Here is an 18,113-nt window from a genome sequence, read left to right on the forward strand (position 1 = left end):
CCTTTCCCTTTCCCTTTCCCTTTCCCTTTCCCTTTCCCTTTCCCTTTTCCTTTCCCTTTCCCTTTCCCTTTTCCTTTCCCTTTCCCTTTCCCTTTTCCTTTCCCTTTCCTTTGTCCTCTACCAATCTTGGCATTTGTTTCTGCTTCTTTTCAGCTATATTTTTATGCTTTGTATTTGGTTTGGACTTTTTCTTTCAACTAGAGTCTTGCCCCAAATGGGACTTCATGTTATGTATAAGAATAAGGAATGTAAAAATTGTTTGGGAAATCTCTTTTTGTATAAGTGAGGAATGGAGTCTAAATACTGCCAGACTTTATGAAACATTTTTCTGGCAAGACCAAGGTGATTGATTTAGAGATTCTGAAATATCATTTCAGTTTTTCTCTTGAGGATATATATTTCTCCATCAAAGAAAGTTGAAAGGGGGTGCCTGGGTGGCTCAGTCGATTGAGCGGCCTACTTCTGCTAAGGCCGTGATCTCACAGCTCATGGTTTTGAGCCCCGCATTGGGCTTGTGCTGACAGCTCAGAGCCTGGAGTCTACTTTGGATTCTTTGTCTCCCTCTCTCTGCTCCTCCCCTACTCTCTCTCTCTCTCTCTCTCTCTCTCTCTCTTTCTCTCTTGCTCTCTCAAAAATAAATAAACATTAAAGAAAATTTTTAAAAAGAAGGTTGATAGGAGGCAGACAGGCAGGGGAGAGAGAGACAGAGAGAGACTTCAACTTACAAGTTGATAGAAATCAACTTTTGTAAATCTATATTTGGAAGTTACGATGGAACTATATGGTAATGGTTTTATCCTTCTGATATCTCTGGAGTTCTTAGGTTCTGTGACTACTTATACGCATTTCTACTCCTGTCTCCTGCCAGATCCTGGCATTTCACATAATGTAAGCTGGATGCCATTAGCCTTGGGTGTAAAAACCTGAAATTATTTGTAATCTTTAGGATGTATTTCCCATTGTCAATTGCTGTGACATTGAACGAGCTCTTTCCTGCATGATTTAAACAGTATGCATATTGACAGTTACTCCTCAGATTTTTTATTCTTGTAGCAATCGGGACTTACTAGTGATTCTGTTTTGTATTTCAGGAAGAGATTAATTAGAATTTTCCCAAGAAACCTGGGAGTATAAATATTTAAATAAATGGCATCTATTTGTGACATAATTATTACTATCTTTATTGAATATTTAAAGCATAAGCTTCAGGTCCAGCTAATTATTTTTATGCGACTTATCACAGCACACCTAGAAGTTAGGTATGTTATCTCATTTTGCAGTTGGAGAAACTCAGTCTGATAGTGTTTAAGTACTTTGACTGGTGTCATGCAACTATAATATTATAGAGGCACAAATCTTTACATTTTATACCGATTCTCCTTAACGGTCAGCATTCATTTAATAGTAAATGAAGATTTAAGTAATATAATTAAGAAAAAGAACCAGCTGGAAATTATACAGTTCATTTGACTTAATTCCTTATTTCATAACCTACCTTTGTCTATCCTCAATCTGTATTACTTCTCATAACCATCTATTCTAGGTGTAATTTGGCAGCCAGAACGTTACTACTGCATGACCAGGGCATAAAGTAAAAGTTTGAGGACCCCTGCAAATTGTTCTCTTGAAGAAAGAGAAAAGCAGGATAAGGTGGGCAATATGGACTTGAATATTCAAAATGGCCACGTTTTCCGTCTTGCAGAGCAGTCTCCAAGGAAGTGACTCCCTGATAGTCTCCTATAGGTAACACAGAGTGTGCCCAAGAGTGTCAACTCAACTGTGACAAAATATGAGAAATTCTATTGAAGTTTTACCTCATACCACTGCATTTCAACTTTGAGAGTATTTTTTTTTATGAAATATCTAGATAGTGGTAAAAGTTATAGGAATAAATGATTAGCACCTAAAAACGTATTACAACATTGGAGTTTACCCTAAGTATTTTTTTTTCTCATAGGAGAATAGGGAAACTGCTCTAGAAATAAATCCTGGCCAGTATCTCCACATATATTTATGTTCTAGAATAGCATCCATATTTGGAAAATGGCTTCTGTAAGTTTAAGGGTACCAGCTCTGGAGGAAGTAAATTGCTCGGATTTAACTCTGGCCTGACCAATTATTATATGGCTAAGCAAAGCTATTTCTATGGGTTCACTATCTGCCTTTATAAGATAGCAATAATAATGGAACATATGCCATAGAATTGTTGTAAGATAAATCAGTTAAAGAATGGCATACTCTTTGTATAGTAATAACCATGAAGTAAGTACCCAGTGTATGCTGGGTAAGATGTTGACGATGATAACGATGATGGTGATGATGGTGATGGTGAGGATGAGGATGATGGCCGTGGTATCCTTGAACTATCTGCCTTAGAATCATGCTGGAGCTGTTAAACACACCTAAATGATGAATCTGAATCTGTGGAGTGTGGTATCCACATTTCACTTAGCTTTTCAGTTAATTCTAGTGTGAATAAGGTGAGTACATCATTTTCCAAAAATTGAGTGATGGAATCAACCAAGTTATTGTTTACTTTACACTTATTTAAAGAACAAGGGATCCTTTCCATACATAATAAATGCTTTAGGGACACCTGGGTGGCTGGGTCAGTTGAGCATCTGACTATTGATTTCAGCTCAGGTCATGATCTTGTGGTTTGTGGATGTAGCCGTGCATCAGGCTCTGAGCTGACAGTGCAGAGCCTGCTTGGGATTCTCTCTCTCCCTCTCTCTGCTTCTCCCATACTTGTGTGCTCTTTCTCTCTCTCTCTCTCTCTCTCTCTCTCTCTCTCTCTCTCAAAATAAGTAAGGAAACAGTAAAAAATACTTTAGGGGGTGCCTGGGTGACTCAATCAGTTGTGCATCTGACTTCATCCTACGTCGTTATCTCATGGTTCTTGAATTCTAGCCCAGCATCAGGCTCTGGGCTAACAGGTTTGAGCCTGAAGCCTGCTTCAGATTCTGTGTCTCCCTCTCTCTCTCCCCCTCCCCTGCTTGCATCCTGTCTCTCTTTCCTTCAAACATAGATAAACATTAAAAAGAAAAAAATTTAGAAAATTATGATACTATTTTATAAATGTTTAAATTGTGTATTCTACACGCACACACATACACACATACACACAATGAAGTATATGGCTTTAAATTTTTTTCCATTCACTAAGATTTAGGTCTTTAAAAAGTCATGTTTATATTATGCCTTTTTCAATACAAAATTATATTTTCCACACCATTTGGCAGTGGTGCTTACTAAGTATTGCTTTTGATGGTAGAATACATTTATAGCTATTATAGTGATAAAAAATATGTACTGAAAACAATTGATAATTGAAGAAAGGAACATTTAGATGATATATTTGACCATGTGTTATGTAGTAACTAATACAACATCAGCAAAAAAATGCCAAATAGAGGGTAACTGTCTTTATTTACTGTAGTAAGCAATGGCTAAAAAGATTTTCAACAAGTGAAAAACAAAATAATATATACTTAATGGAAATTGAAGACAAAATAAATAATTTTGTAATACATTCTTGGGACAGTAGAATGCATTGTTGGTAAGAAGAAAAATATTTTTCCTTTCCTTGTTTCTATGGTGATACATACATTCAATTTGCCAGATATTATTTATGTGATGAAAATAATGAACTCGTAGTGTTTCATATTTATCCAAACAATGTTTTGGGGAAAAATGTCTCCCTTTGCATAATTTTATGATTGTGGAAATTCTCATGCTTTACATGCATGGTAACTGGTGATTTTGTTAAACCATGATTTATTTCATGGTTCAAGAAATCTTCAAAAGTATACTTTGTTCATTGTTCTATGAAGCTTTTATTTCCTAAATTTGTTTTTTTAGTTATTTTTACCATTGAAAGTCATTATTGGTTCTATACTATCTGAAAGCCGTATATTCATTAGAATTAAACTGATAATAAAGGAAATTGGGGATATGTATTATATTTTCTAATCGGTGGATCAGTGGCATATCTGCATGAATAATAGTATTCAACCTGTATAGAACTACACACACACACACACACACACACACACAGCAGAAGCCTTTAAAAAAAAAACATTCTGTTTGTTTAAACATAATTTTTGTTTTTGTGTGTAATGAATGCAACTTTGATTACTTTTATTCACAGAAACTAAAAATGAATCAGATTCAACTAATTATGAAGATATAATCTACTTGGGATCAATTAAAAATAAATCTACTCTCTAGAATATTGTATGGTGATCCAAATCACAACAGTTCCTCAATTCAGTTTATATAGGTATAATATCCTAATGCCAAAAAAGACAGTGTAGGAAAGAACTAGTAGAATCATTTTTCATATGATATTAGCTGGAAATCATCATATGCTATATAGTCTATATTATATATCTTAAAATTTATATTTTGTGTAACATATATATACTGCCTACAACATATACCATAGGTAGTTTGTAATATATAACATATATAGCTTACACTTTATAGATTAAGTATTAAGTTTTTATTATGTATTATATACATACAAAGTGGTATGTATACATTAGGAATGCAAGAATGTCTCAATATTATTGAAACTATTCACTTTATTCTGTACCCTATCAGACCAAATCGAAAGAAAGAAACCACCTGGTAATCTCAATTCATAATCTCATTTTATAAAAAAAAAAAACAAAAAAAAACACATATTTATAACAAAAACTCTTTAAAAACTAGGAACGAAAGTAACTTTTTAGCATATTAAAATATATGACAAAACCCTCAATATTTATCTCACTTAATGTTTAAATACTAAAAGCCTTTCCCTGTGAAAATGGGGAAAAAGCAAACATTTTGGAATTTTATGTGTGTGTGTATGCATGCATGTAATGTACTTTTAGATTATTGGTTATTAGGTATTGTGAGATGAGCAAGACCTTGGCTATTTATTGCCATGTGTGTCCCATGTGCCCTTGGCTTTTCAAATTTTTCTCTCTGGCACTCAACTCAAGCATGTGGTTATAGCCTCTGGGCTTGAAACTGGGAATAGAAATCTACAGGACTGAACATCCAAGTGTCTACGCACAATAATTCAATTAATTTTTCCTGAAGTAAACAAGTTGAATTGAATCCATCAGTCAGATAATAGTTAGGAGGGTCAGATTTAACAGTTGGGTTAGTGGGCAGGAGAGGTATGATTAGAAAGGAAGAAATATAATTACTACTATTATTGGAGATTTAGGTATACCTAAATATTTTACTGTCTAGAATATCAACATAAATAAAAGGTTAATATTTGAAAGCAAAAGAAAAAATTAAACTCAGTATGAAAGAGTTTAAGTATTTGCTTCAAAAATAGTGAGGAAATGGCCAAATAATTAATTCAGTACCTAAAATTGTGGAGAAAATATCCTAAAAAAATCCAAACTGGGTTGGGTTGAACTAGAGAGGCCATGGCTTGACATATACACAGGAAGAAATTAGCTGAATTATACAGACTCTGGAGATTTGTACCCTATTTAACTACCCTTAATGTCTTAACTTGGAAATGGCTTAACTTGGGCCGCTGTCTGAAATAATGTTTTTGAAATTAATATGCAAATGTACTTGTCCCTGGGCACATCATCTTTCTCTCCCACTCTGACCCTATTCAACTTCTTGTATTCTTTCAGGTCAGGCATTTTTATCTCTTTTATTACTCTGACAAGACTTGATTCCAGCTACTATCTATAGCTGGCCTTTGTGACTCCTTTTTTTCTCATTAGTTTATATAACCCCACTTTGGCCTTCTTCCTTCTCTTTTTAAACGGAGGTTTACAATTAATATCTCACTGATTACAAAGCAAATTAACAAGAGGAAACACGAAGTACCTCGTATGGTTCCAGGAATATAGTTGGGGGTTTTATTAAGGTGCTAGGCTATGTAGTCAAGTAACCTCGTACCACGAATATTTAATGAGACTCATGGGGGTACAATATTCAGTTCCACACAGTTGCCAGTGCCCCTGCCTTGATTGAGGTTCTATCATCTCATAACTACAGCATCTGATTGCCAGAGAAGGGAGAGAGAAAGACAAAATAATTATTCACAGGTCTTTCACTGCTCCAGGTCTGAAGTGATAAGCCATCACCTTTATTTATAAATGTTTAGAAAGCTAATCACATAACCCAGCCAAATTGTAGGAGAGATATTGGTATACAATAGTATGTGTACCACAGTGACCAAAAGATGTTAGTTCTTTTTTTTTTTTTTTTTTTTTTTTTTTTCACTCTCAGGTCATGTTCTCCTAACCATGTCAGCTTGCTAATCATCCCGGGGTTAGGGATGGATTACGTCATCCTAAAGAATTAAAAGTAAGCCTTTCTTACAGCAATGGAGTGAAAGGAAACATCCCATGACAACAATTACAATTCTGAGTATGGAATCCCCAAGTGCCCACTTAGAATCTTCACCTGTAAGTTTTGCAGGGAGATACCTTAGTATTTCGAAGCCTACCTTTGACATTCCCTAGACAGTCTCTCTTGAAATCCAGTCGGTCATCAAATGTTGTCAATGCTGTTTCCGTATTACTGATTCTGTGACTCATCTCTTTTTCTGCAGACCGTGATTAGTCTGGGATACACTGGGATACACTGGCACCTTGAAGTGAGGGACAAACAGTCATGGGCCTGAGTCAGTAGATCCAGGGAAGCAACATCCCAGGGTCTGGAATTGCAGATGGCCTTGAAGCACTGATTCAAACATTCAAAATATTTAATTAAAAGCTAATATCATATTAAATGATTAATTTAAAAAGGATTAAAATAAAAATATATATGTATGTGAGTTAAATATAAAGGCAGACATTAACATGGGAAACAACATAATAGACAATACAGATTTCCCAAGATTTTTCAGCTGAAAGAGTACAACAACCTAACAGTTTCAAGATAGTTGTTTTTGTATTTCAGTAAGTGGACAGGGGTTAAATAGATTTCCACAAATATACAGTACCTTTTTTTTGGAGTGAATATTGAGGTAGTGTTTGACAAAAAAAATTCGAGTTCAAGATATAGTCTATAACCTGTCACCAACCACCCATGCTACTGCTCTAACAGTAATTATAAAGGTACTTATGGAATAAAAGGGGACTGTTAATAGACATTTCAAAGTCTGCATTTTTCCCCCTTTTATAAACACATAACTCCTTAAATTAAAAGAAAGGTGGGGGAGCGCCTGGGTGGCTCAGTCGATTAAGTGCCTGACTCTTGATTGTGGCTCAGGTCATGATCTCATGGTTGTGAGCCTGAGTCCCGCGTTAGTCTCTGTGCTGATCGTGAAGCCTGCTTAAGATTCTCTGACTCTCTCTGTTTCTGTCTCTCAACCTCCCTCTGCCCTCTCCCCCACTTGTGTGCTCTCTCTCTCTCTCTCATTTTGAAAGAAAGGAAAAGAATACTTCCCCTGTAATAATTTAACTGCTCACAGCCCTAAGAGCTGTATTTTATTATTTGTTTCTCACTGAGGTTTTATAAAATTTGCTTACTTAACACATTTGGATCTTAATATCAGAAGTTAGACTTGCTTAATTAAATTGTGGGAGAGAAGTGTTTTATCTTACTTTTATTAAGTAGCATTTTAGAAACCATGATTTTGGGAATTTTCCTTTCTCCCCTAAGCTTCAGGATTTTCTGACCATCGCAAATTATTAGGCTTTTGATATATCATTTTGACCAAGCCACTCAACGGTTTTCTAAAGATGGAGACATTATATTAATGGCCATCTGTTTTTCCCTATGAGGAGCTGGCTTAGTTGAGCTTAGTTTTTTAGCTTTCCACAAGCCTTTCAGAAGACATTATATTTTTATAAGTTTTCACAGATGGAATAATTATCTTTATGTAACTAAGACGAGGTCATAGAAAAGACAATTCATAATTAGATTCAGTTACCAACTGTATAAGTGCATAGATTATAATATTTTCCATCCCTTAAGTCATAATTAGTCTTCTTTGAAAACATAATTGTTCTGAGTCACGCTGGGATTGCTTTCTGCCCGTATACATCCATACACTATCACATACTATTGCAAGCATGACAATGTTTATTTGTCAGTCACATAGCCATGTTCCAGAATAAAAAAAAAAAAAAAAGACTTTCAAACCATTTGAGAATACATGTAGAACCCATGCATTACGTGCCATGTATCCTACGCATTTTGTGATGGCCATTTATAACGGCTTTTATTTTCATATGTCTGTCTTGTTTGAAGAAATAACAGCTGAATATTTTGAAGTTGAGAAATAGATTGTCATCACCCACTTATAGGTAGCTACTTTTATGTAGTTAAAAGCATTTACATAACAATAGGTGCCGGACAATATTTAGGCACATGGACTCATTTAATCAAGATGACTCCATGGGAGTGTCGCTGGCGTGGTCTTCGTTTTTCAAATGAGATGAGTAGGCAGCCAGAGTTTAGACTTCTGTCAAGACACACAGCTAGTGGTACGGCTGGTGTAGTCATTCAGTCCTTCCTTGGCTCGTCAACCCACCAACCTGCCTCTGGAGAACAGCCCCAGAGACAGCCGATAGTGGTCTCTTGATCGTCACGATGGTACTAAATAAACCCCAAATAAACTCGTGTAACATGTTTGTTTGTTTGTTTGTTTGTTTTTAAAGAGGCTCCCAGCACGGAGCCACATATGGGACTTGAACTCATGACCCTTAGATCAAGACCTTGAGCTGAGATCAAGAGTCAGATGCTTAACCAACCTAGCCACCCGGGCGTCCCAGTCTTATAATTTATTACATAATTATAGGTAGACATGTAATAAATATTAAAATGTGATACACATGAGGAAAATTTTAATTGATCTATAATTTCTCAGGGCAGATATGATTACTACCTGTATTTGAGGGCATCGTCTTTCAGGCTCCCTCCACTGAATTTGTCAACATAAGTTTTTCCTAAATTAATGGATTCATTTTCTTTGCATTTAACTTATTTCCTTCACCTATCGAAGCATTACAGCCATATTTCCATATCATTAAATGACTTTACAGCACCATATGTAATGGCTGAATAGCATGATGTTAATATGAATTTTGAAATTTGTTTTTATTCACTTGTTTCTTTGTTAACTGTGAGACCAATTTTATATATCTCTCCAAATGAATAGATTTAGAGTATTCAGGGAATTCCCAGTGTTTTTCAATTACACAGTGAAACTGAAAGCATGGATAAATATGTGCAGTTTTATCTCCTCGAATAATGTAAGTGATATTTTGTCAGATATTGGAAGTAAAGTATTGCTTTCTCGTTCTTGTTTTTTTTTTTCTTTTTGCTTTGTTGTTCTATGTTATATATTTTCACAAGAACATTAAGAGAAAAAAGAAACTTCACTAAAGAAAATATTTTACAGGTTTGACTGCAGCCACACAGAAAAGTAAGTGTAAGAAATAACATATGTACATGCAGTGACCAAATTAAAATCACTACAAATATGGCAAAGATATAATTAAGTCCCATGCAGAGTAATTGCATTGGCAACGTGTAATGAAGGATACGGTCCAAAAATGGTTTTAGGCAAATCTTCGGTGTGCAGACATGTAGCAATTCAGCCTTGAAATGATGAGACATCATGTTTTGGTAGCTTGTGGAAGGTGGAAAAATGTGGGATACCAGATTTTTTTAAAATGAGAGTTTGCCAGTGGGTGTTTCATCGGTTGGAATCTGTCTCTTCTTCTAGAATGTTTTCACATTCAGGCTCAATTTTGTCATTGTTTAACACTGAATATGGTGCTCAAGAATCCACAGTCCTCTCCACTGCTGAGAACAGAGTTCCTAGAAGCCAACCCAGGGATGAAATGGCTCCACAACTCAAGACATGACACAAATAGTGAATGGGGAAGGCCGTGATGCCAAAGAGGGCTTGAGAGACTCTTATACGGGCACTCTGACTTCGTATTGCTTTACCTGTAGCAAAATGCTTTTATTTGTGCCAGTCAATATGCAAAATATGTTTCACGAGAGTTTATAAATGTGACAAAGAACGACCTTTTACGTCTACTTCTACAGAGAAAGAGTTGGCACATGTTTTATTGCAAATTTGGTCCAGAAATATCACTTCTTCTCACTTATGTATGCAAGCTATATCCACTTACATTTCTTTCTGTATTTCCTATTAGCGGTTCCAAGAAAGCCCTTTGAAAGCCTTTATGGGTGGTGTCACTCTATGAAGCTGCCAAGTTTCACTTGATTTTTAAAAAGATCACAAATAGGATCAAGTTTCTATATTTATCCAATCCACATTCTTCTAGCTTCAACTTTTATCTTCTCCCACACAGACACCAAATCCATCATTCTGACTTATTCTTCCCTTTTTTTGACCTCAATGATCTTTAGAAGAAGCGGGGAGAGGTACTCTAAAAGGAGATAACGGAAAACATTTTATTATGTCTAGTTTCAAGATTGGTCCAGACGTTAAAATGCAATTTATAGATATTTAGTTAATTCAAATACGGTGAACTATCACTGACAGATGTCATGCACATTGTTAGATATCTACGTGTTTTCTTTCTTCCGTTCAGTAAGGCACAGTATATACTCTGTGCCCTTAAGATTACATTTCCAGTCTTATCTCTACCGGTAAATAATTATTTGCTACTGGACAGGTCACTCAAAATGTCTCGATATAAATTTCTTCATATGGGGATGCAATACATTAGAGAAAATACAGTTTCTAATATTCAAATTATATGATCCTACTTGGACATAATATGTTGATACTTACTATAATACTGTTATTCAGAGATTAGTATCATTTTATTATGTAATTTTGTGTTAATAGCAATGTCATTTAATTTTTATACATTATGTATTTTGAAATATAGTTCATTCTACTTTTTACTTAATATTTATAAATATGCCTAGGGACTGGAAATGAAATTAATCTAAACAAATTACCAGGAGACACAGTATTAGCATTTTTCCATATTGAAATATTATGCGGGTTTTAACCCCCACATTCACCTGACTGGAAAATATAACAGGACTGCAGATTTAGGGCGGAAATGTCACTCCTTGTTTCTCTAGGACCCATTTCAGACACACTAATTGATAACATTTTTCCTTATTAGCCCAGACTCTGCCTTGAACTTTTCTCAGTCTGGCCCTGCTGACAGCTGTCAACACTCTTCAATCAGAAGTGGACCATTATTTGAAACATTTTCCCTTCCCCTGAAATGTGTGACCATTACAGATAATTTGGCATCTAGAAGAGTATAAACAAAGCCATAATATTTCATAATTCACACATACCTACTGCATTTCATTATTGTATTTGTATAGTAAGAGGCTCAAATAAAAGTGTATTCATGTCTGTTTTATTATGATTTAGGACTATGAAATAAGATAGTTTAACTTTTAACTTTAAATTTAGTTGTAAAACACTTCAGTCATATACTTTATCTGAAAAACATATAAGATAGAAATTTAATGAGTGTTATTATTTGACATATTTACTTGAGATTATTTAGAGGGAGAAAAACGTGACAGAGATTTCTCAATTTCTTTAAACCCGTTTCTTTTCCTACTGTCATGGTATAAATACCATAATAAATCTTGCATATCATTTTTCTTTTCCTAGACTTTACAAAATCCGTGTATGACAATAGTCTTTTAGGGCATCATCTTATAATTTTGAAACACTTTATAATTGGTATCATATAATACCCTGATTAGAACTTTTTTTTTTTTTTCACATATCCTTTTTCCAAATTAATCCAATTTGTATTTGCCTCATGGTGGACAAATTTGAAGGTTTCTCTATGTATAAAGCAGTAAAAAAAATAGCTGTTAGTTTATACATTCAACTATTTTTTAATGTTATTTTTGAGACAGAGACAGACCATGAGCAGGGGAGGGGCAGAGAGCGAGGGAGACACAGAATCTGAAGCAGGCTCTGGGCTCCGAGCTGTCAGCACAGAGCCTGACAGGGGGCTCAAACTCACAAACACAGGCGCCCCTAAACTAATTTTTAAATATAATAGATTTGGCCAAACTATTCCTCAAAATGATTGCCCAAATTTTCAATTTCATCAGCATTGTATTGGAGTCTGTTCTTCATGCATTTTCATCAATATCTGATATTAAACTCTTTAATGATTTTTGTCCACCATACGGATTTAAGAAGTACAGAATAAATTATTATTGTTGTTTTAGTATACAAATTTTAAATACAAGTGAAGAATAAAATAATAGCTATGCCAATGCTCATGACCCAATTTCAAGAATTAATTATCAAGCCTGTGCTTGGTTTTACCTGCTCCTAAATGCTCCTACTCTTTCTGAAATGCTTTAAAAAAAATTCTAGATGTCATGTTATATCCAACACCAACATACTTCAGTATACATGACATGACCAAAAATAGGGTATGTTTTTATATAACCACAAAGAAACTTCCGCAACTAATGAAATTCACAATAGTTTCTCTTTTATCATTTAAATATATTGAATTATCATGAAATATTTTCACAGATTGATAAAAAAATGTAACTATAAAAATAAGTTTGTACAAAAGAAACAGCAAATGAAGCCTAAAGCCTAAAGCCAGCAGAAGAAGTGAAATAATAAAGACGAAAACAGAAATAAATGATATAGAAACAATACTGTAGAACAGATCAATAAAACTAGGAGTTAGTTCTTTAAGAGAATTAGTAAAATTGATACACCCCTAGACAGGCTTATCAAAAATAAAAGAGAAAGGGCTCAAGTAAATAAAATCATGAATGAGAGAGGAGAGATCACAACAAACACAACATAAATACAATTATAAGAGAATAGTATGAGAAATTAGGTGCTAACAATTGAACATTCTGGAAGAAATGGATAAATTCCTAGAAACATATAAATGACCAAAACTGAAACAGGAAGAAATAAAAAATTTGAACAGAACAATAACCAGCAAAGAAATGAAATCAGTAATCAAAAATCTCCCACCAAACAAAAGTCCAAGACCAGAGGGCTTCCAAGAGGACTTCTATCAAACATTTAACAAATTAATACCTATTCTTCTCAAACTGTTCCAAAAAATTAAAATGGAAAGAAAACTTTCACAGGCATTCTATGGGGCTAGATTCCCTTGATTCCCAAACCAGACAAAGACCCCAAGAAAAAGGAGAATTACAGTCCAATATCCCTGATGTACATGGATGCAAAAATTCTCAACAAGATACTAGGAAACTGTACCCAACAGTACATTTAAAGAATTATTTGCCATGATCAAGTGGGATTTATTCCTAGGCTGTAAGCGTGGTTCAATATTCACAAATCAATCAGCATGATACACCATATTAATAAAAGAAAGGGTAAGAGCCATCCGATATCAATAGATGCAGAAAAAGCATTTGACAAGGTACAGCATTCATTTTTAATAAAAACACTCAATAGAGGAGGGATAGAGGGAATATACCTCAACGACATAAAGGCCATGTGCAAAAGACCCTGTATGCATTAAGACCCACAGCCAATAGCATCATCAGTAGGGAAAATTGCGACCTTTCCCACTAAAGTCAGGAGTAAGACAGGGGTGTCCACTTCCACCGATGTTATTTAACGTAGTACTGTCAGCAGACAACATAAAGAAATAAAAGGCATCCAAATTGATGAGAAAGACGTCAAACTTTCACTATTCAAGACAACATGTTACTCTATACAGAAAATCCAAAAGACTCAACCAAAAAAAATTGCTAGAATTGATACAAGAATTCAATAAAGTCGCAAGATACAAAATCAGCATTCAGAAATCTGTTGCATCTCTATACACAATAATGAAGCAGCAGAAAGAGAAATCAAGGAATCAATTCCATTTACAATTGCACCAAAAAACCATAAGATACCTAGGAATAACCTAACCAAAGAAGTAAAAGATCTGTACTCCGAAAACTGCAGAACACTTGTAAAAGAAATTGAAGAAGACATAAAGAAATGGAAAAACATTCTATGTTCGTAGATTAGAAGAAAAAATGTTGTTAAAATGTCTATACCACCCAAAGCAATCTACACATTTGTTGCAATTCCTGTCAATATAACACCAGCATTTTTCACAGAGATAGAAGGAATAATCCTAAAATTTGTATGGAACAACAGAAGACCCCAAACAGCTAAAGAAATATTGAAAAAGAAAGCAAAGCTGGAGGCATCATGATTCTGGACTTCAAGTTACAGTACAAAACTGTGGTCATCAAGACAGTATGGCACTGGCACGAACACAGACACATAGATCAATGGAACGGAATAGAAAACCCAGAAATGGGTCCACAACTCTATGGCCAACTAATCTTTGATGAAGCAGGAAAGAATATCCAATGGAAAAAAAGACAGTCTCTTCAACAAATGGTGTTGGGAAAACATGAACAGCAACATGCAGAAGAATGAAAATGGATTACTTTATTACACCATACACAACAATAAATTAAAAATGAATGAAAGACCTAAATGTGAGACAGGAAATCATCAAAATCCTAGAGCAGAACATAGGCAGCAATATCTTTGACCCTGGCCACAGCAACTTCTAACTAGACACGTCTCCATAGGTAAGGGAAACAAAAGCAAAAATGAACTGTTGGAACTTCATCAAGATAAAAACTTCTGCACAGCAAAGGAAACAATCAACAACACTCAAAGGCAACTTATGGAACGGGAGAAGATATTTGCAAACGACATATCTAAAAAGGGTTAATATCCAAAATGTATAAAAACGTGATACAACTCAATACCCAATAAACAAATAATCCGGTAAAGACATGTGCAGAGGACATGAATAGACATTTTCCCAAAGAAGACATCTAGGTAACTAACACACGTGAAAAGATGCTCAACATTGCTCATCATCAGGGAAATACATCAAAACCACGGTGAGATACCACCTCACACAAGTCAGAATGGCTAGAATTAACAACACAGGAAACAACAGGTGTTGGTGAGGATGTGGAGAAAGGGGAACCCTCTTACGCTGTGGATGGGAATGCAAACTGGTGCAGCCACCCTAGAAAACAGAATGGAGTTTCCTCAAAAGGTTAAAAGAACTTTGCTACGAGCCAGCCATTGCACTACTAGGTATTTATCCAAGGGATACAAAAATACAGATTCAAAAGGGCACATGCACCCCAATGTTTATAGAAATATTATCAACAATAGCCAAATTATGGCAAGAGCCTGAAGGTCTATCCACTGATGAATGGATGAAGAAGTGGTATATATATATACAATGGAGTGTTACCATGCCATCAAAAAGAATGAGATCTTGCCATTTGAAATGGCATGGACAGAGGTAGAGTGTATTATGCTAAGTGAAGTCAGTCATTCATAAAAAGACAAAATACCATATGATTTCACTCATATTTATGATTTAAGAAACCAAATAGATGAACATAGGAAAAGAAAAAAAAAAAAGAGAGAGAGAGGGAGGCAAACCATAAGAGACTTTTAAATACAGAGAACAAACTGAGGATAGCTGAAGGAGAGGTAGGCAGAGGGAGGGGCTAAATGGTTAATGGGTATTAAGGAGGGTGCTTGGGATGAGAACTGGTATAACATGTCAGTGATGAATCACTAAATTCTCCTGAAACTAATATTACACTATATGTTAACTAAAATTAAAACAAAACCCTGAAATATTAAAAAAATAGGTTTGTGCAAATCAGGTTCTAGATAATGTCCTTTTTTATACTTATTCTTGTGTGTTTTAAATATCTTTGAATCTAGTACAGCATGTTTCCTAAAACCCCTCACTTTTTTTTCCTAGATGAATGAAAATATAATAACATAAAGTTGACATAAATGTATTTACCCAACACTCTAATTATAACTTCACATCACTGTTAGTGATACTTTTCCAAATTTATACAAAATAGCATCCTCATTAGGAAACTGAGCTTGTTCTGACTGCTTTCATTATTTATTGGGTATCAAAAATATAGATTCACAATTTCTAAACAATAGACATTATTATTTGGATTTCAAATATTCAACATTAGGATGAAATCCATCTTTAGTTTTCACATCAGTTGAATTTCATGACCTTCATTGAGTAAATATATAACGAAGAATGCATCTGCTTGAAGGAGAGGCACCACAGAATGCCCATTTATGACAATGTGTTCTGTCTTAATTAGGTGTTTTTTAACAACTCTTCTAACAAGAGCCAAAGCCCTAAAATATCTCTCAAGGGTTGTTCAAAAATATGTGGAGAAGATTCAAAGTGAAATCATACAGGAAACTCGTAACAGAAATAGGGACTCTGAATTTTCTGTTGATTGTATAGTGTTAAACTCTTTGTAGATTTGACAAAATTATTTTTCTTCATGAGTCCCAAAGAAACAAATCCAATTTGGTTATATCGAGGTGCTGTGTCAATGTGGTAAGTGCAAAGATATTCCATTTCCTATAAGGGTGAGAATTACCAGTCATTTCAAAGAGAATTGCATGATCAGTATCCATTAAATGGAAAGTTTTACCTGTAAAATTCAATAGTTTAGAGTTTCTCTTTTAATATTTAAATAATAGAAGATATCTTTCTTTTTTTATTATTTTGAGAGAAAGAGAGACAGCTCAAGGAGGACAGGAGCAGAGAGAGAGGAAGACCGAGAATCCCAAGCAGGCTCCACTCTGCTAGTGCAGAACCCGACATGGGACTCGATCCCATGAACCTGAGAACATGACCCGAGCTGAAACCAAGAGGCAGATGCTCAACCAACTAGATGCCCCTAGAAGAGATCTTTTTTCTCCATCTTCTATATCATAAATAATCAGACATTTGTACTCAGACACAATATTTTTGTATTTATTTTCTAAAAATAGCATCGTCTCTTTGTTAAGATGAAAACCATTTCATACCCTTCATAATATAAAATGGTAAATATCTTGCACGGGTTTTCTATTCACAGAGTGTTTTATAACTTCAGCATAACTGATTATGAAATCTTCCAGGTTTCAAGATGAGTTGTCATTTTGTCTAGTTAATACTAGATAAAATGCTATAACTTGGGAAATTGGGTAAGAAAATTTATTGCTATTGAAAAAGGGGAGTAGAAGATTACATTTTCCCCCTGCCTTGACTTGTTTTAATGGGGTAGTTTGAGTTTTACGGAGATAGAATTTTTAAATTAAAGAAAAAAAATCTAATTTCAGTATCAACTGTCAATCAAGGAGATTGCCAGATCAACTTTTCAACCTTCAGGCAGATTTATGACTACAGCTTAAAATGGACAGTGCTTGGGCAGAAGTTTCTAATTATGCCATTCAAATTATTGCTGAGCTGCAAAATATAACAAGTGTAATTGGATGATAAGTTAAATGTATATTGTTGTTCCTACTTTTATGGATGCAAAAGTTCTATCCTTTCTTTAGCAATTATGTGAGCAAATGTTATTTTAAATGTAAAATTTTGTTGTGTTTCTTGTTCTTTCGGAATATGTAAGATACCTAACGCGTAAAAAGATTCTAAAGGAACACACAATTTTTGTTTGCAGCTACTGTTTCCTCCGAAGAATACCAGTTGGAATCAAACGAGCAGAATGGATTATTGCTTATTGCTGCCTTTTACGTTGGGAATTTCTCTCCTATGGCCTTGCTTTATGGCAACAGAAATCTCTCAAACAGAGGAAGTTAAGCACCCAGTGGATTCTCATTTGAGAGTGAAGCGTGGTTGGATGTGGAACCAGTTTTTTGTACCAGAGGAAATGAATAAGACTAATTATCACATTGGCCAGGTACTGATTTTATCAGAGTGTTACAGGAAATACTATTATGTAAATCTAAATGGATGGGTTGAGGAAGTTTTAAGGCATTTGATGCGTCATACATTTTCTCAGTGGAACCCTTAGGAAGCTTTAGCCATCGGCCTAATTAATTGTTTCTGATTTTCAAGCACCTAAAATACCTGGAAAACTTAAGGAGGAAGGAAACCTCTGATTTTCGAATTTCACTTTTGTCTCCCATATGAAAATAGAGCCCTCATTTATCAACATCTGGAAATGTGATGGTGTTATTTTTGGTAATGGATCAAAGCAACCACACTGAGAATAATAATGTTTACCAACAGTATTTAGCCTGAGTTTCTACTATGCTCAGTAGGTGTTGATTTACCCATCAT

The 18,113-nt window shown here is 34.8% G+C and overlaps 1 protein-coding gene across 1 annotated transcript in view; it reads left to right on the top strand.

The window, feature by feature from the left end:
* Positions 1-18,113, top strand: part of CDH19 (cadherin 19) — a 102,587-nt gene that overhangs the window by 9,098 nt on the left and 75,376 nt on the right. Inside the window, exon 2 of the mRNA XM_049619703.1 lies at positions 17,491-17,730. Within this exon, the coding sequence (XP_049475660.1) occupies positions 17,491-17,730 (240 nt within the window). The remainder of the gene's footprint in view (positions 1-17,490; positions 17,731-18,113) is intronic.

This window comes from Panthera uncia (genome assembly GCF_023721935.1).
Source record: "Panthera uncia isolate 11264 chromosome D3 unlocalized genomic scaffold, Puncia_PCG_1.0 HiC_scaffold_8, whole genome shotgun sequence".
NCBI classification, from domain to species: domain Eukaryota; kingdom Metazoa; phylum Chordata; class Mammalia; order Carnivora; family Felidae; genus Panthera; species Panthera uncia.